Source organism: Nannospalax galili, unplaced genomic scaffold (assembly GCF_000622305.1).
Source record: "Nannospalax galili isolate Female #2095 unplaced genomic scaffold, S.galili_v1.0 scaffold2241, whole genome shotgun sequence".
NCBI classification, from domain to species: Eukaryota; Metazoa; Chordata; class Mammalia; order Rodentia; family Spalacidae; genus Nannospalax; species Nannospalax galili.
The window spans coordinates 112,357-131,132 of NW_008344288.1; the positions used below are offsets into that span (position 1 = coordinate 112,357).

Below are 18,776 nucleotides of genomic sequence, written 5' to 3' on the forward strand. Positions count from 1 at the left end.
GTCTGTCTGTATCTCCCCCTCCCTCTCTCCCTTTTTCCCCCCCCACGCGAGAGAGCGCTCTCTCTCTCTCTCTCTCTCTCTCTCTCTCTCTCTCTCTCTCTCTCTCCCTCCCTCCCTCTCTCTTCCTTGACTCCAGGGCCCATCAAGTCTACTTTTATTCCCAAACAGGGATTGTGGACAGAGTTCAGAGAGCAGAGGGTGAAGAGGATGCCCAGACCCTGAGAGGGACTTCAGCATGTCTTGCCAAAGTTGTAACCCTGGATGGTATAAGTGTATCTGGGGCTCTTGAGGCTTGAGAGTCAGGATTTTCCATTTTCTCTGTCTGGCCCTGGACATGTCATTTCTTCTCTCTGAACCTCAGGTATTTTTTCCCCTGAAAAATGGGGCTAATGATCTTGCTCCCCTATTTGTGTGTTAGCAAATGTTTACCAAATATCAGCTCTCAGAAGTAGCGGGTAGATTGTGATTTGTAATATTTGAAATTTCCTGTGGGTATGTACTGTCACCATGGCCAATCTGCCCTTATTTCACTGAATGTAGAATTGGAAGAGCTGGGTGCACTTGGCTCCCCAAAGCCTGTGCCAGCAGGCTCCAGCATGCCACATCACTGTCTTAGGGGCAAAGGGAAGCAAAAATAAGGCAATGATGCAAATGCAAAGGGTGAAATTCAGAGGGCTCCAAAGGGATGGGTCTGCAATGGGCACAGTCTCACCACGGAAGGGACCTTGGGGCACATCTTACTTCTAGAGCACTGGCCTCCAGCCCACCAAGGGGGGTCATGAGCGTGTGCTGGGCCAGCTCTGGGGATTCAGAATTTAGGAGGCGAGAAGAGAGGAGGGGAAGGGAATGGAAAAGATAAGAGAGGGAAGTCGGTTTGTTGATACTGGTACACGTCCCACTGTGCTCCCTGAAACCAGAAGAGGTAAGGTGGAGGTATGATGGCAGTGAAATAGTCCTTCCAAATTCAGATGCCAGAGTCAGGACACTGGTGCCACCATGGCCTCCTGAGGGATCCAAAGCAGTAGAGCCACCCTAACCTTTCCATTCCAGTCCATGCAAGTTTCCATAGCCACTGGCCCTACTGCAGGGAGATGACTGAAATGGCCGTGGAGGCCAGAGTCAAGAGGAAGGAAGTTCAGCCACTGCCAGTGGAGGAAGATGATGTCAGGGAGATGGTGCTAGGAGGCAGGAAAGAGGAGCTCCCTCCCCCACACCAGAACTCATGCCTTAAATTAACTCTGTCCCACTGCTAATTATTAATAATAGCTATCATTTATTGAGCACGTACTGTATGTTAAGCTATTTACAAGCAATATTTCATCTAATCCCCCAGAGAGGTATGTATTATTAGCCCTATTTTACAGATGAGGAAACTGAGGCCCAGGGAAGGAAGTTAAGCAATTTGTCCAGCCAAATTCTCACCATGATTAGGATTCAGACATCTAACTCCAATTCAGTGGTTTTAAGAGTTCTAACCACTGCTCCAGAAAGAGGCTGGGCCAGGATGCCTCTTTCTCGCCCCATAGTGAGCCCTCCTGAGCTGGAAGGACCTTCCCAAAATAACAACAAAAGGAGGCCCTTTGTCCAGCCCCTGAGGCAGGTGCACTCTTTAGAATAAAGTTGATTGAGGGACCCATCTTTTTTGAGCTGTGTGCTCTTAGAAGAGTCAGTTTATCTCTTTATGGGACCCTTAGCTCTAGGGACCAAGGGGACACCATGTACACTGAGTCAGGAGTCATCATTTACAGAATCTACTCAGAAGAAAGCCTGGGTGAGGACCACTCTGGGGTTTCTTCATCCTCCATGCAAACTAAGGGGCAGGCCTTTAAGCTCTGCAGAGACAAGCTCTCAGTCTCTTAAGGATTTAGAGGAGATGGGGTGGTGGTTTGGTCAAGCCAGGATATGAAAGTCCTGGCTGTGAACAGAAGGCCCCTGACATGTAGGATCTGAGCCAGAGCTTCTGTAGATAACACCACCTGGGAAGAGGGCTGAGGCAAGGATGGGGAGTGGTAGGGGTGCTTCTGGGCAAAGAAGACCTTCAGGAGAAGAAGGCAGAGCTGGAGCTCAGGGTGGTTCCCAGCAGGTTCAAGTCTGTAAAGGAGTAGACCTTACGTCTCAGCCTCCAAAGGCCATGCTGAGTGATGAACAGGCAGAGAGGAGGTCTAACAAGGGCAGCTGCCATCTACAAACAGTGTCATTAGCCCCTCTTCCCTGGGCTATCAGGCTGGAAGGAGCAAGACTACCAAGGAAACTATAGAGTCTGGGGTCAGAGGCCCTTAGGTTCAGTCACATTTGGCCACTTGAGGCCAGATATATGCCATGTGTCCCTGAGCATTTTCTGGGTGCCAACACCTTACCCATCATATCACTTAATTTTCTTGAGGACCCAGTGAGATAGGTTCACATATCCCACTTATCAGATGAAGAAAGTGAAATACAAGACTACACAGTGTGTTCAAAGTCACACAGCCAGAATGTGACAAGGCTGGAACTTGAAGTCAGATCTACCCAAGTTCAAAGCCTTGCTCTTAACCACCAATGTTCTCCCATCCCCCATTGCACAGCCTCAGATCTGGGGGAAAGGGCCTCTGGCCTCACACCTGGAGGGGCTGGGATTGCATCTGGAAGGCGCCAAGTTCATGGCGCCACCTCCCAGGAAGACAGCTCTGGGCCAGGGAGAGGTGTGGCAGGCAGACCCAAGCTGTCCAAAAGGAGCTGTGAAGGGAGCAAGGGCCAGGCCAGCAGTCATGCAAAGCCAGAGATAGGCTGTCCCGCACCTTGAGAGGCCTCTTGCATGCTCCCTTGAGGTGTCCAGTTACGGCCAGCTCCACGCTTCCCCGTCATGCCACATTTAGCACTGTGGAGCGAGCCAGCGCTGGGACATAGAGACGGGGCAATGGGGACTCTTGAGGGGGCGGGGGAGCCTTCCCTCTCCAGAATCCCACCTGGCTCTCAGCTACCAACCCCCTCCCAGGCTGAATCTCTGTGGGACCTTGGACAGGTTCCCTTCCTTTCATATCCCCATTAGCCTCTCCATAGATGGCTGATTCAACAAAGTTGTATCAACCCCTGACTGGGCAAAGCTCAGGCCAGTGAGGCCCTCCCTGTCTCCCAGAGCTCCAAGAACAGCACAGCTGCCCTGCAGTGGCTTGAGAGGTCTTGGGTAGGAGGATTAAGTGGAAACCTCTGGTTTTTCGTGCTGCCTAGCTCCTGGCACATCCCACCAGGCTCTGACTCTCATCAAATGTAGAAGCCAAGAGAGGAGCTAGAGCCAGCTATCCAAAAGTTGAGTTCAAGTTCTTCTTTTTTTTGATTGATTTATTTTTATTTAATGTGTATGAGTATATTGCCTACATATGTATAAGTGCACCCGTATTGTACAGTGCCCTTGAAGTGCAGAAGAGGGTATCGGATCCCCCGCATCTGGAGTTACAGACAGTTGTTAACTGCCATGTGGGTGCTGGGATTTGAACCCCAGTCTTCTGCAAGAACAGCCAGTGCTCTTAACAACTGAGACATCTTTCCATCCACCCTCACCCCTTTTTCTGTTGAGACAGAATCTCACTATGTAGATCATGCTGGCCTTGAACCTACAGAGATCTAGCTGCTCCCACCTCCCAAATGCTGGGATTAAAGGTGTGTGTCAACATGCATGGCTTCAAGTTCTGACTCTGTTAAGGATTGGTTGTGTGACTTTGGAAGTTACAAAGCCTCTCTGGGCCTCAGTTTTATCATCTGAAAGGTGGGATTAATAATGAGCCATCCTCACAGCCTTGCTTCAATAAACCAATGAACAACACTGAGGAGGGTGGGCATGGTGGCTCACACCCATAAGCCCAGCCTTTGGGAGGCTGAGGCTAGAGGACTGCCAATAGTTCAGGCCTAGACTGGCCTAAATAATGAGTTCAAGACCAGCCTGGGTTACACGATGAGACCTTATCTCAGAAAATAAGAACAAGGGCTGGAGATATAGCTCAATTGGTAAAGTACTTACCTAGCATGTAAGAACCCCTGGGTTTAAGCACAAAATGGCATGGAGGTACATGGCTGTAATCCCAGCACTGGGAAGGTAGGGAAAAGAGGTCAAGGTCATCCTTGGCTTAGTAAAGACCATCCAAAGTGTTGCACAGTAGCCAGTCCAAGCAGGCCCTCAGAAAATGGTGACTGTTGTTAGAGAACATTGGGACAATGGGTATAAACTTAAGGGTTATTGATGCCTTTGCAGGGGTGAAGGGAGGTAAAGGGACAGGCTGATGATAAAAGAGTTACAGAGACAATTCTACTAATAACGAGAGATAATTCTACTAGCAACAAGAGCTGACAGGGATCAAGCCCTGGCCTTGCTGGGCACCAGGCTCCATGCTTTCTCTGCATGATTTCTTTCCACCCTGCGTGAGGTCCTATCACTTGTCCTGCTTCCAGGCGCTGCTATGAAAGTGCAGAGTGCTTTGCTAACACAGCTGGGAATGAAGGGCCTGGAACTGAACCCCAGGTCTTCAAGGCACTCCATGGTGCTGGGGTCAAGGTTCTCTTACAGTTCCGAAGGTCTCAGCCCTCAGATCTAGTCCAAGCCTCAGCTTTTCATGTGCAAAGTGAAGAGTTCAGAAAGTGGCGGTGGTGGGGGATGAGGGGGTAGCTGGGGGACTTGAGGCACTGAGTTCAGCCCCATGTATGGAATAGGAGGGGTGGGGAGAGGACAGGGTAAAAGGGAAAGGAAAGGGAAAAAGAAAAGGAGAGGAGAGGAGAGAAAAGGAGAAAAGAAAAGAAAAACATAAAGGGGAAATGATTGGAACAAAGTCGCGCAGATAAAAGTTTGAAGGATGCAGGTAAAAACATCATTTGCCAGATACCCCATGGGCACCACAAGCAAGATCTCTAAGACCCAGACTCTGTATCATTGGAGTTGCTGTCCATCAAGCCCTGACATACCTCCTAGCTACACACACACACACACACACACACACACACACACACACACACACACAAAGACAAAAGATAGCTATACCCACCACCCTCTATCATAGTGGGGTCGTTCCATCACCCCCTCACATACCCCCCCGCGATACACACACACACACACACACACACACACACACACACACACACACACAGAGCCGCCCCCGCCCTTCCCAGCTAGATGAATAGGATCACCTAGCCTACAGGCACAGGAAAACAAGTACCCAGGCCTCGCCAGGAACCAGGGGCTCACTGTTTCACTTGAACCAGCAAAGCTTGAGAACAGATGAAACTCCTCTGAGGGGCCTATCTGGCTCATTTCTCTCCCATGATCTTCCTGCTTCATCCTCCTCAACATTTGCCTACCTGCATGTATCAATGTACTACCATGACTGGCTCACCTTTCTCTCTCCTCTCTCTCTCCTCTCTTCAATCCTCTCTCCTCTCTCCATCCCTATATCTCCCTCTCTGCCTTATCAGATGGTTAGCTGCAGACAGGATCCCAGCCCAAGAAAGGGGTGGAAGTGGAACTCGTGGGCCTGGGGTTGGTCACCCCTAGACCTTGGTCCTCTTTCTCACTGTAGCCGGCTTTCTTCGAGGCCAGGACTGGGTGATGGTGTCCCTACTCCCGCCACAGTCTGACGTCTCACTGCCAGGCCCTACCCGACTGGAAGGCGAGCCCCAAGGGAACCTCATGCAGGCTCCGGGCCTCCCAGGCTCCCCTGCCCCACAGAGCGTAAGTACCTGGCACCTAGGCCTGGCATTGGGACAGGCCTGGTTGGGTATATGGGCAGCAGGTAGACAGTCATTGCCCCACACAAGAACTTTCCAGGGTCTACTTTGTCCCTTCCACCAGCAAACAAGTACTTAATGCCTCTGAGACCCAAAAGGGCTCAGATATTAATCTCTATTCATTCCTTTTGTTTGGGGTTTCCTAGGGCAAGGTGTAGAGGTCCATCAGTCTTGGGGCCTCCCAAGCTTAGGGGCAGTATGCCCTTATCATATTGGGCTTCCTTAGGGCAGCTTGTGTCTTTGCCATCATTTGATTCCTCCTGTGAACTTAGCCACAGGCTCTATTATCTCAGCATAGAGTGGGGTCCTGGCAGGTCCCCTGGTCAATCTCCATTTATGAATTCTCTCACCTCTGTCTACCCAGAAGCATGCCAACTTCACCTGCTCATCATCATTTGTGCCCGATGGTCCTCCAGAGAAGGCTCCTTCACTGCCCCCTCACAGCCCAAGTATTGCATCACCAAGCCCCGAGCAAGTCCAGGGCCATTGCGCAGTTGGACCAGGCCTGGGCCCCTTCAGCCTCTCTCCCTCAGACAAGTATCTTGGCTTCAGCTTTGAGGAGGGCTCCACAGACAGCCCAGGGCGCTTCCTCAAAGGCAACCACATGCCTTTCCACCCATACAAGCGGCACTTCCATGAGGACATCTTCCCCGAGGCCCAAACAGCCATGGCCCTCGACGGACACTCTTTTAAGACTCCAGGGGCACTGGAGGCCTTTGAGGAGATCCCCGTGGATGTGGGGGAGGCTGAGGCCTTCCTGCCTGGCTTCTCAGCAGAGGCCTGGTGCAATGGGCTCCCTTATTCCAGCCAGGAGCACAGCCAAGTCCTGGTGAGTACTAGTGGCCAAGTGCCTCCCATCTCTTCTCTTGGCTGTCTAGGAAGAATCTTCTAAGCTGGGCATGATGGTACATGCCTGTAATCCCAGTACTAGGAAGGCTGAAGCAGGAGGATTGCCCACGTTGGAGGCTAGCCTGTACTGTATATTGAGACCTTGTCTCAAGATCAGAGCTCCAGGGAAGCAACAAGTGCAAAGACTCAGGAGCCTGCTGGTCACCTGAGGAGGAGATGTAGCCTGGTGGGCATAGAAGGGGCAGGTGGGGGAAGCACGTCAGGGGAAGGAAGCTGGCAGCTTCCCAGAGGCTCTGAGTCAGAATTCCAGAGGGTGACTTCTCTGTTGGTTTAAGGGTCAAGAACACCCTGCCAGACTAACATGCCCATATGCAAATGTAAAGAGGAAAATACATTCCAGAGAGACAAGCCCCCTACAAACCAATGCAGAGTTGAGAGACTTCATAAGACCTCTTAAGGCATCTCCAGGCCTCTTCCAGGCCCTACTTTTATTTTTTATTTATTTTGTGTGTGTGAGATAGGAATTAGCTGTGTTGCCCAAGGCTGTCCTAGAACTTACGATCCTCCTACCTTAGTGTCCATAGTGCTAGACTTGCACATATATTCTTGGTTCTATTCTTTGTTCAGAGCAGGCCTCCATGTATTCATCTAACTGCCTTGGAAACACCTTAGAAAGTTGGCATGTCCCACAATCAGACCTGCAAGCTGTGTAACCTAGGGCAAGTCACTCAACTTCTCTGAGCCCCACTCCTGGTTAAAGGTCCCTGTCTCATAGGACTGTCCCTTTAGGAAGCAAAAAAACTGTGTGCTTCCTGCTCTCTTGTGGGAGCAGGTCTGGAGGTCTCCACAGCAATGACTGAATGGGGTTGGCCTGGGCTCCATCTCCTCCAGGCGCCCACCAGCCTTCCTCACCTCCTGCTTCCAAACAGGCCCATTATAACTCAGCCACTCCCAATAGGAAGGAAGATGGAGAGGTCCTAGATCTGGTGCCCTGACAGCTTGTCAGGCCCCTTGAACATGGCAGCAGCCACAGAGAGGCATGCAACATACCAACGACTCTTCCCCAGTGTCCATTCAGTGCCACTCCTGCTCGTTCTTCAAGATGCTTTCTTTCTGGGGCTCAATTTAATCCTAACAACCTTCTAGAGAGCCCCCACTCTCTCCATCTTGCAAATCAGGACCTGATTTCTTTGGTTGAAACCATGTGACTTGCCAGGGTATCCACAGTCTGTAAATAGAGCAGCTGAAATTCAAGGCTACCTGGCACCATGGAGCTACACCCAGAGGGCCCACTACTGCGCAGTTGACTCTCTGGGTAACTTGAGCCATGTGACTTCCCCTCTTTGGGCTCAGCCCCATCATCTGTCAAATGAAGGGGTTGAACAGTGGTGTTCCTGGCCCTTCCAGGCCCAAGATTCTGTGATTATGGTAATCTCTACAACAGTGTCCCTGAGGCAAATCCAGAAAGAGGTCACTGTTAGCTTTTGTCCCTTTGGGCTCAGGTGCTGGTTTCCCAAGGCCCCTGGGAATCCAAGGAAGAGACATCCAATCCCTTTTGGTTTGTCTACCTGCCAGGACCTAGCTGCACACCCTTGCTGTCTCCACTCAAGGCTCAGCTGTGTGATAGGCCCTAAGGACATGGGGCCTCCACAAAGGCCTCCCCAAGATCTCAGTTCCACCTAAGCCTATGTGACTATTGATAGGCTTCCCCTACCTCTTTGACAATCTAATATGTGCCTCTCACCTGCAGCGAAGGTATAGGAAACTATCCATTCCGGCCTAGCCCATCACTGACTTGTTGAGTTTGGAAAGCCTCTATCCTTCTCTGTTCCCTGACCTTCCCCAGGAGTCAGAGTTGGGAGAATCAGAGGAAAGAGTGCTTTTGTGTGAAGTTCAGAACAAGGGGAAGAGGAAGTGGGGAAACAACACCATCTGCTTTCTTTTCCAGCAGGGGTCAGAAGTCAAGGTCAAGCCCCCAGCTCTGGACAGTGGTCCTGGGATGTATTGCTACCAGCCTCCCTTGCAACACATGTACTGCCCTTCCCAACCCCCCTTCCATCAGGTGGGTCTGGGGCAAGAGGGTATGCCTCCCAGGGTTCTCAGGAGGTTATGTGGGTATCACTATATTATATATATATATATACACACACACACACACACACACACACACAAGTGTGTGTGTGAGTGTGTGCGCATGTCAGCATGGGCAGGTAAGGATAGCAGAGTCCTGAACCTCTGGCTGAGCTACATCATGTGGAGAGCAGTAGTTAGTGGAAAGAGAAATGATACTGATCTTCTCTAGGGGTACTCAGGACTTCTCTGAACCCCTGGCAGAGGCTGGGGAGTCTCAAACAGAAAGTGGGGCTAAAACTGAGGCAGAGTCATGAAGTGAACCAACGGAAGAAAGGAGGAGAAGAGCCATCCCAGACAGAAGGGACAGAGAGGAAAGGGGTGTGTGGTGTGACACACAGGCTGAGCAGGGCAGGGAACAAAGGGCTCCCATCTAGGTCACACCTTGCCATATGACCTTGTCCTTAAACTTCCGTTTGGTCTAGACTGGGTGGACACCAAGTGTGGGGCTAGAGGCATCTTCACACCAAAGAACTCCTTACCATCTTTGGCCCTTCCCCACCCCATTGCCCACTTCAGCCCTTCCCAAATGGATGAGATGCCAACTAATTGCCCCACACTGCCAAGGGATGGAGAGCTTTTTAAAGAGAAAGAAAGAGCCCCAGAGCAGCCAGGCAGTTCCTTTGGAGTCACCGGGCAAGACAGAGCAAGTGGCTGCCCAGCGCCCAGTTCCATCCACCTGCAGCCTGGCACTCAGACAGGCCCTGCCTGTGGAGCAGGTTCTACTCCCAGCTCTGGCATTGGCCCTGATCCTAGCCAAGCCAAAAGGCAAGCTGAGGAAGAGATGGGTCAAGTTGCCTGCTCTGGGAATAGAAAGTAACAGAAAAGAGCAGAGGGACATATGACATGAGGGGACATCCTCCCTTCTCAGGAGGGCCTGGCTGCAGGGGCCTAAGCTTTCCTGAAGCTCCCTGTCTGACCCAAAGTAGGAGATGTATCGGTCACATAGGGACCAAGCCACCACAGGATGACAGTGGACAGCAGATCTTAATTGGCCTCATAGTGCTTGGCCTTGCTTTGATGCCCTCTGCAGTCTTCAAACCCCTCAAACAAGATGGCCGCACCCAGGGCTTTATGGAGCCTGGAGAGAAGGTGACTCAGGCACTAAGTGTCTCTCGGTGACCTGGAAAGAGCACTTCAGCCTGGAGCAGTTGGGGAGTCAGAGTCTCCAACCCCCAGCCCCCATAAAACACCATCCCTGGCACTGCAGCCACTCCCTTCACTGTAAAATCACCTCCTACCCCTACCTGCCCACCACCATGACCAGCTCTTTCAAAGAGCCACTGAAACTTGTAAAAGGTGGCCGTGCCCAGCACACACCCAGGCTGGACATCCCTCTTCCGGTCCTGAGCTCCAGGAGAGGTATGGGAGGCCTAAAGTGCCAGCCTGGAAAGTCCAGGAACTACAGGTGGATCTCCATCCCATCACCATAGCAACCAGAGTACCCGAAGGGCTTGAGAGGAAAAAGCTAGAAGGCAGCTTGGAGGCCTTTGAGAGCTTGGGTTCTGGAGTGTGGATCTCTGCCCAAGCCCAAAAGGTCAGCTCCCTGCCCACTCCTCAGCCGTGTTATTGGGTATGGAGCCCATGAGGTTAATCTTAGCCTCAGCTCCCTCTCTGGATGTATGTGAATGGAGGAAAAGAACCCCATTTGGGAAGGTTGGGAACCATGGTGATCACTCTGTCCCCTTCAATCTCTACAGTACTCTCCAGGTGGAGGTAGCTACCCTGTGCCCTACCTTGGCTCTGCTCACTATCCATATCAGAGGATTGCACCCCAGGCCAGCGCTGATGGGCACCAGCCACTCTTTCCCAAACCTATCTACTCCTACAGGTACATGACCCAGCACTACTGAGGCAGAATAAGGAGCTATTATATAGGGCCTTTGGGGAGGCACAGAAGCCTAAATATATAAAAGTCATTAGAAGTCATACCCAGTACCTTCCAAGGATGCTGGAAAAATGATTCCTGCAGGGGATGGGGAGTAGATCTGTAATCTTTGACCTTTTGTCAGATCCTAGGGAGTCTTATCTCTGATTGGACCCAGCAGATGCACCTTGGGTGGGTGGGTCTGTGAGGTCCCATCCTAGGCCTCAGTTTAGGGGAGATGAGGGACCTCACAGCTTCCCCCTCTCTTCCCAGACAGAGAAGGCCCAGCTCTGACATTTACTAGCTGTGAAGCTCTGTTTGTTTATCTGGGAAAGGAGACAGAAATTCAGGCTGTTGGAAGATTTAACCAAGAGAAAGTGGGCAAGACAGTCTCTAACACATTGCAAGGGCTCAAGAAGTCTTATTCCTTCCCTATGATCCAACATTTGCACACTCACTGAGGGCCGAATGGTCATGATTGTTTCCACATAATGATGTAATGTGTGTGAAACCTTCATTCTCTAAGACTCTGAGGGAGCTACTATGTTTTGTTTTGTTTTGTTTTGTTTTCTATTTCAAAGCAGAAGAAACTGAGGCTAAGAGAAATTCAGACACTCACCCAAGCTCACACAGCTAGTGAGTGCTAAGTGGCTAAGTCAGATAGCAATCTGGTTTCTCAGATTCCATGAGCCCCTCATATAATTCAACTTCAACCTAACAGAGCCTCTCAGCCAAGGGAAGACTAGGGGAGGTGGGGCCCTGGTCAGACAATCAGACTCTCAGGGGTACTCTCTGTGTCTTCAGCATCCTCATCTTCATGGCCCTTAAGAACAGTAAAACTGGAAGCCTCCCAGTCAGTGAAATCTACAATTTTATGACGGAGCACTTCCCTTACTTCAAGGTGAGTCTGAGTAGAGAGGGGTTCTCATGAGAGCTGGGAGGATCTTGGCCTCAATATGCTTTCCCTTGTGTTCATGCTGAAGGGCAGAACTCCCAAGGGGCTCTGGGGCTGGAGTGTGGCTCAGGCAGAGCACTGTCTCCTGTGGATCAGACACTGGGCTCTAGCCTCAGTAGCAAAAAAAGTGGAGGATTCTGTGGAGAACAGAGAGCTCAAGCTACTTACTCCCCAGGTTACTCAGCAGCTGAATCCAAATCTTCAGATGGGGGAATGGAGTAACATTGGTCCTAGCAGGCTTTGGGGGGGCAGATACCTACTCCAAATTGGGAGAGAAAGAGAAGATATGAGATTGTTCCCAGCCTTGGGTGCTCTGGGGCTGGAGGAATTCCAAGTTGCAGTTGGTCTCCAAGGTGACAGGGGTGCTGGAACCCATCACCTTCCAGAGTGAGATTAGCATCTGCCTTTGTGGGCAGCACACTAAGCCACAGTTGTGCCTGAAAGTGGGGTGTGGGGCTTACAGTCTTTGGGTGTCCCAGGGACCTGGCTGACTCTCCAACCCCTTGTGCAGCATTAGTTCCTATTCCCCACATAAGGGATTTCAGGGAACTCACCCCAATTCTCTCCCAGCACCCCTGGGACAGAAGGAAGAAGGCTGAGAAGGACCCTCGGAGAAACTAAGCCATGGGATCCTCAGTGTGTAACGGCTATGATATGAGGTAGAGGTCACACCCAGTGGGCTTCCAAATGACCCTGGAAAAGATTCCTGTATGGGAGGCAGGATTAGACTGGGTGACCCCTAACTTTTCATCTAATCCTGGGGAGTCACATCTCTGGGTTGACTAGGCAGAGTTGGTGCCTTTGGTGGGCTTGCTGAGGTCCAACCTCCTGGGTGCATGACAGGTACCCTCAGATGGGCAAATTTGTCAGAGAGGGTAGTCCATCCTTCCAAGGTCACAGAGCAGGTGGATCAGCTACTAGGTCAAGCTATTTGGCTTCATGCACAACCCTCTTGCTCTTGACACATGCCCCCCCCCACGCACACACATCAGGCTTTCTTGCATAGACATCTTTTAAGGTGGGTACAGGAAAGCTAAGCTTATGTCTCCCTTAAAACCTGAACCTTGGTGGATACTATCTCATTTACTCAGGCAGAGGGCTCTCACTAAGGCACTAATCCGGAGTCAGTTCCATCTGCAGTGAAAGGTTCCTGCCCCAATTTTGCTCAATTGTCCTGCCTGACAATTGGTAGCTGGTGTTCAGTCAAGTCTTCTGTGTTCCTACCAGATGGAGTTGGCAAAGGGGTTTTTTAATATGGCCTGGATAGGAATGGGAAAGTCTAGAAAGTTCTAAAAAACAGAAGCATTACCGCCTAAGGGCTGCTCTAGACCCCCAGCATCTGGGGGTAGGGGTCTGAGCTCACCTAACCCTAAAGCTGTGGCAGGGTCCTCCAAGGACCAGAGCAGAGAAAGGGAAGTGAGGGCCCTGCCCCCCACCAGGCCTTCCTCCCTGCCCACTCCTGGCATGGTCTCTGCCCCTCCCTACATCTCATCTTCCTGGCTTAATTATTTTTCCTGGGAGCTGTGTAATCCCTGTTTTATGGGGTTGAAGAGTGAAGAGGTCTGACAGCTTTTTTTGGTTTGGTTGTTGTTCTTAGCTGGTTGCATCATTCCCTCATACCTGAGTTTACATTTGACTTCAGAGAGAGAATGTGTGAGGATGGGACTAGCCCCATTGGCGAGGCAGACCCTGTGGGGTAACCTAGGCAGGGCCCTTAGCTGTGGAACAGAGCTGGAATCGGCCCTGTTATTGCTTCCTCATGTGATCCAGGGTCACACTCTTCCTCTCTGGACCTGAAGATCCCCCTCTGTAGCATGTCAGTTTGGACCAGTTGGCACATAGATTTCTTCTAAATCAACAGTTCCCCTCTGATCTTCCTGTTGAAAGAATTCAAAGATCCTCCACCTTTCCACCTCTCATTCCCCATTTAGAGGTCATTTTTCGAGGCAAGAACAGAGTGGACTCTGGGGTGGGCAGCACTCATTCCCAAGGCAGCTGATGTGGGCGTCCCATAGCCCCATGAGTCAAGGATATGGTACTGAGGAAGTGTCCAGCCACTGGACATAATTGTTAGTGCTGACCATCCATCCCTCTTCCAAACAGGAAGTGGCTGGGGTGGGGGCTGCCCTGGCATCCCAAAGCCACAAGTTTATGGGGCAATAAAAGTCCCTAGTGCCCATTAACTCTGCCCATGGGACGACAGAATCTTGACACCTAGTAGAGACTGTTGTGGGAGTCAAAAGCAGTCTAGTAGTTCAAGAATCCTCCCTGGTGACCCCAGGAACCTTGGAGATCATCTGAAACAGCCCATGACAGGCTAGCTGTCCCCAAGAAAGACTGCAGCAGCCACTACCAGCAGCTCAAGTGACACTGGCATCAGGGCCCGGTTCTGCTGGGCGTGATTCAGCTTGGCTGTACCCTGGGGCAAATGAGCTGGGAGGAAGGCGTGGCCATCCTTCATTAACCAGAAACTAGGGGCTGAAAGGGAGAGGAGCCAAGGAGTGAGGGCAAAGGAGATCCACCAGCCAGAGTGGTGGCTCTACCTACAGTCAGCCCCCGTGCTGGGCCGGGGCAGTCATAGAGCCTGTAACTGAGCCAGAGGTGGGAGGCAGGAGGCTCCCCCGCCACCGCCTCTCACCCAACTGAGTCAGCTTAATGGTTTTTACAACCCTCCCTGGGCACAATTACTGCACTGGTGGCATGACCGGGCCTCCTAATGGGTGTTTATTCTGTTGGCACGAGCACCCCCTGCCTGAGGGCTGGCCTCCCCACCAGGGCACGCCTCCAGGGCACACTCATGCAAACTCACACCCACACACTCAATCATGGATACACACAGGTACCCAGAGACACTCTCACACACAGACATCCTCATTCAGGAGTTCTCAGACTCCTGCTAAGAGACTCCACTCACATCTAAGAAACACATCTTAGAACTTGAGTGCATGCACACATACACTACCACACCTGTATGCATCAGCACCAGATGTGCAATCAAACATATAGGCAACTGCTGCCCATGCCCAAACTCCATCTGCTCACCCACCATCTTCTGCCCAGTTTGCTCCAGAAGGGATGAAGCCCTCCCAGGAGAGGAACATTGTACAGTTCCTGCTAGTGTCTACTTTAAAGCTGGCCCCAGAGACCTTGAAATAGTGCCCCCCCTTCCTCAGAGGAGGTATATAGGTCAGAAGGCCCAGTGGATACATCCTGCGTCTGTGGGGCATAGGCAAGAGGCCTGGGTGGCATTTACCAGTCATCCTGTTAAGAGGGATCACAAATTGGATATGGTGGTTCACACCTGTAATCCCAGCACTCAATCTCCAGCAGGAGGATGGGGGCTGAAGAAATGGCTTAGTGGTCAAGAGCACTTGCTGCTTTTATAGAGGACCCAGGGTTTGGTTCCCAGTACCCACATGGCGGTTAACAACCATCAGTAACTCGTACAGGGGATCCAATGTCTTCTTCTGGCCCCCTCAGGCACCAAGCATGCATATGGTACACTTACATACATGTAGGCAAAACATTCATAAACATAAATTTAAAAATTAAAAAAGGGGCTGGGCATGGGCATGGTAATTCGTACCTTTAATCCCAGCATTCAGGAAGCAGAGGCAGGTGGATCTCTGTGAGTTTGAGCCAGCCAGGGCTACATGATAATATTCTGTGTCAAAACAAACAAAAATTTAAAGAGAAAAAAAAAGTAGTTAAGGCAGGATTGCTGTGAGGCCAGCAGAATAAGAAATTGCTGTGGGCTACAGAATAAGAAATTTCCTCAAAGAAAAAAGAATCACAGTCCTCTGAATGGTCCAGGCAAGGTAAGATGAAGTCAGGTTTAGATTTTAAGTGAAAATAACTTGTAGTCAAGGTTCCTACCAAAATCCTTCCTATCACTAAAGGGTTCTGAGCATGTTTTGGGTACTGAGGGCCTCAAACCACAGAGTGTGCAGAAGTTCTGTGCCCAAAGTTGGTGAAGGAATTCTCTAGAACCCAAAACCTGGAGCCATTTCTTGCTGTCTGAGCCCAACCTGAATTCTTTCTCTACTCTGCTCTGCTCTGGCAGACTGCGCCTGATGGCTGGAAGAATTCTGTCCGTCATAACCTATCTCTCAACAAGTGCTTCGAGAAGGTAGAGAACAAATCTGGAAGTTCCTCTCGAAAGGGCTGCTTGTGGGCCCTCAATCCTGCCAAGATTGACAAGATGCAGGAGGAGCTGCAGAAGTGGAAAAGGAAGGACCCCATTGCTGTGCGCAAAAGCATGGCCAAGCCAGGTGAGCCTGGCAGGGCAACCCATGAGCCAGGAAAGACAGGGACAGAGCCTAAGGGAGGGTCCCAAGGCTGGATGATGGTTAAAGAGAGAGGCCTTATGTTGTTTTCTCTTGGGCTTTTTCAGAAGAGCTGGACAGCCTTATTGGAGACAAGAGGGAGAAGCTGGGCTCTCCACTACTGGGCTGTCCGCCCCCTGGGCTAGCAGGCCCAGGCCCCATCCGGCCCCTGGCACCCCCAGCTGCGCTCTCCCAGCCACTGCACTCAATGCACCCAGCTCCAGGCCCCATGCCTGGCAAGAACCCCCTGCAGGACCTAATGGGGGGTCATGCATCCTCCTGCTATGGGCAGACCTACCCACACCTCTCCCCCAGCCTAGCCCCTCCTGGTCCCCCGCAGCCATTGTTCCCACAACCAGATGGGCATCTTGAGCTGCGGGCCCAGCCAAGCACCCCCCAGGACTCACCTCTACCTGCCCACACACCACCCAGCCATACGGCCAAGCTGCTGGCTGAGCCTTCCCCAGCCAGGACTGTGCATGACACCCTACTGCCAGATGGAGACCTTGGCACTGATCTGGATGCCATCAACCCCTCTCTCACTGACTTTGACTTCCAGGGTAAGCTGGGATAGGGAAAGGGAGGGCAGAACAGGACTGGAAGAGGTGCTCTTTCCGATGTCACCTGGTTGTCTCATGTCTCTAGGCTGCCACCTGCTGGCTACTGGGTTTCTAGTCACTTGAAGCAGAGAATGTCCAAGCTAACTACTGACTTGCTTCCTGCCATCCAGGACATGGGGTGAACTGTCCTTGCTCATCTCCCTCCTCCTGGTGTACTGAACATGTCCCAGCCAACCTCATCATCAAGTCACTCAGTTCTGACAACACTGGGAAGAGCTAGAAATTTTATGGCATATTTGATCATGAGGGACTGGGATGTTGAACATTCCAGAAGTATTTGTCTTTTATCAGAATTGACACTTCACTGCAGGAGACAGACTCTGTAGAATGTAAGCCCTCAGAGCTGGGAAAGTCTTAGAGAGATTTGAGAATAGACACCTGGGTGGGGTGGGGTCTATCCCTTCCTCTCCATCTTGCTTGCTCTACTCAACAGGCAGCCAGGCTCCACCCTCTTCCTATCTAAGTCCTATCTCTTCTCATATAAGTCCTGCCCCTTCCCATCTAAACTGCATTGCACCCCCAGGGCCTGCTACTGACCCCAGAAGATTTGGAGGGGGCTGCTAATCCCAACCTTAGACTATTAGAAATAGCTGCACATAGATCCTCAACCCAGCCCAGCTATTGAAGCAGAGAGAAAGCAGCTATAGAGGAGGCCATGTGGGATACTGTAAACATCACTTGAAGAGGAAGGGCTGGAGATGTGGCTCAGGAGTAGAGCATGTGCCTAGCATGCCCCAGGCCCTGGGTTCAATCCCTAGCACCACAAAACCAAAATAAAGCCCTTAATTAGCATCTCCTCAAGCTCCTACTGAGTATCAGGCATCTTGCTAATGACTTGAACATGTGTTCTCCCATCTGGGCCTATGGAATAGGAGGGGATATTAAACCCATTTCACAGAAGCACACAGTCATACAAACCACTCAAGGTCACTTAACCAGAAAGGAGTTAGGATTGGAACCCAGGAGACCAAGACCAACCCAAGGTTGCCAGGTCTTCCTTCTCAGCCCTACAGTGCTGATACCCAGGACGAGGTATTCTAGTCACTAGCCTACCTTGAAGCAGGTTACAGGACCCAGAGTGGGATTGAGTGTTAGCACTGTTTGTTCCTCAGAGTCAGGTATCCTTTCTGGCTCTGTCCTCCATCTCTTGGGTCCTGTGATAGCAGAGGCTTAGGCCTATTTACTTCATCAGGTCTAGTGGTGCATTGTGGGAAGATCTTTGGTCTGGGCTACAAACCCACCTTTTGTTTGGTAACCTAGGCAGAAGCCTGAGTGAAGAGTTCCTGGGACCCTCAACTTTCCCCTCAAATACATGGCCTTTGCATCACTTGCATCTATGGCTTTCACACTGTGTCACCTGAGAGTTGGAATCTGAGGCTCAAAGAGGATCAGCCACTACCTGAGGTCACACAGCTGATGCCAGAGTTAGCTCCCAGTCAGGGTCACCCCAATCCTGCTATCTGAAGCATGTGAAAAGCTTGGGTAGGGGGCAGACTGGACTTAGCTCTCTGAGGTTCCCCAAGTGACACTTCTCTCCTCTCCTGTTCCCCACCCCTCCAACTAGGAAATCTGTGGGAGCAACTGAAGGATGACAGCTTGGCCCTCGATCCCTTGGTACTGGTGACCTCATCCCCGTCGTCATCCTCCATGCTGCCACCCCCACCACCAGCCCATTGCTTCCCCCCAGGTCCCTGTCTGGCAGAGACAGGCAATGGGGCAGGTGAACTGGCACCACCAGGCAGCGGTGGCTCTGGGACCCTGGGAGACCTGCACCTCAGCACTCTCTACTCAGCCTTTGTGGAACTGGAGCCCACACCCTCCTCAGCTGCTGCCAGCCCTACCATGTACCTCAGCCCTGGCTCTAAGCCCATGGCGCTGGCATGAGCTGTGCTCAGTGTCAGCTCCAGTCTTTGCCTGGTCTGAAAGTCCCAGCTGGCTGCCCACATTGGGCTCACTTTAAAGGTCAAGGAAGGAAAACGCCTGCCTCCAATGCCACTCAGTCAATTTGTTAGAAGCTGGAAGATAGAGGACCCATCCAGGATGCTGCCTCTCTTGCATTTCTACCCGCTCTTCACACAGGGCCTCTGGAGGACAAGCATCCTGGAGAGAAACAAAAGCACTCCCCCCAGTGCCAGCTCACTCGCACTTCTGCTCTTGTGCACGTGCACTCTACACACCTGCCCATGTGCCTTACACCCAGAAGTATCTACAGCACATCACAGAGAGCTTGACTTCATTTCTGGGACAGCTAAGGAATAAAGGCTTTGGTTACCAAAGCTCAG

At 51.4% G+C, this 18,776-nt stretch overlaps 1 protein-coding gene across 2 annotated transcripts in view; it reads left to right on the top strand.

Moving 5' to 3' along the window:
• Foxn1 (forkhead box N1) overlaps window positions 1-18,776 on the top strand; it is a 27,766-nt gene extending 8,990 nt beyond the window's left edge. The window contains exons 2-9 of one of the 2 annotated variants that reach the window (XM_008840589.1): window positions 5,556-5,692; window positions 6,113-6,577; window positions 8,549-8,659; window positions 10,428-10,558; window positions 11,399-11,495; window positions 15,613-15,820; window positions 15,943-16,434; window positions 18,059-18,378. In XM_008840589.1, the coding sequence (XP_008838811.1) occupies window positions 5,570-5,692; window positions 6,113-6,577; window positions 8,549-8,659; window positions 10,428-10,558; window positions 11,399-11,495; window positions 15,613-15,820; window positions 15,943-16,434; window positions 18,059-18,378 (1,947 nt within the window). In that variant the 5' untranslated portion in view covers window positions 5,556-5,569. Of the gene's footprint in view, window positions 1-5,540; window positions 5,693-6,112; window positions 6,578-8,545; window positions 8,660-10,427; window positions 10,559-11,398; window positions 11,496-15,612; window positions 15,821-15,942; window positions 16,435-18,058 lie in introns of both variants that reach the window. The other variant, XM_008840587.1, reaches the window with a different exon arrangement.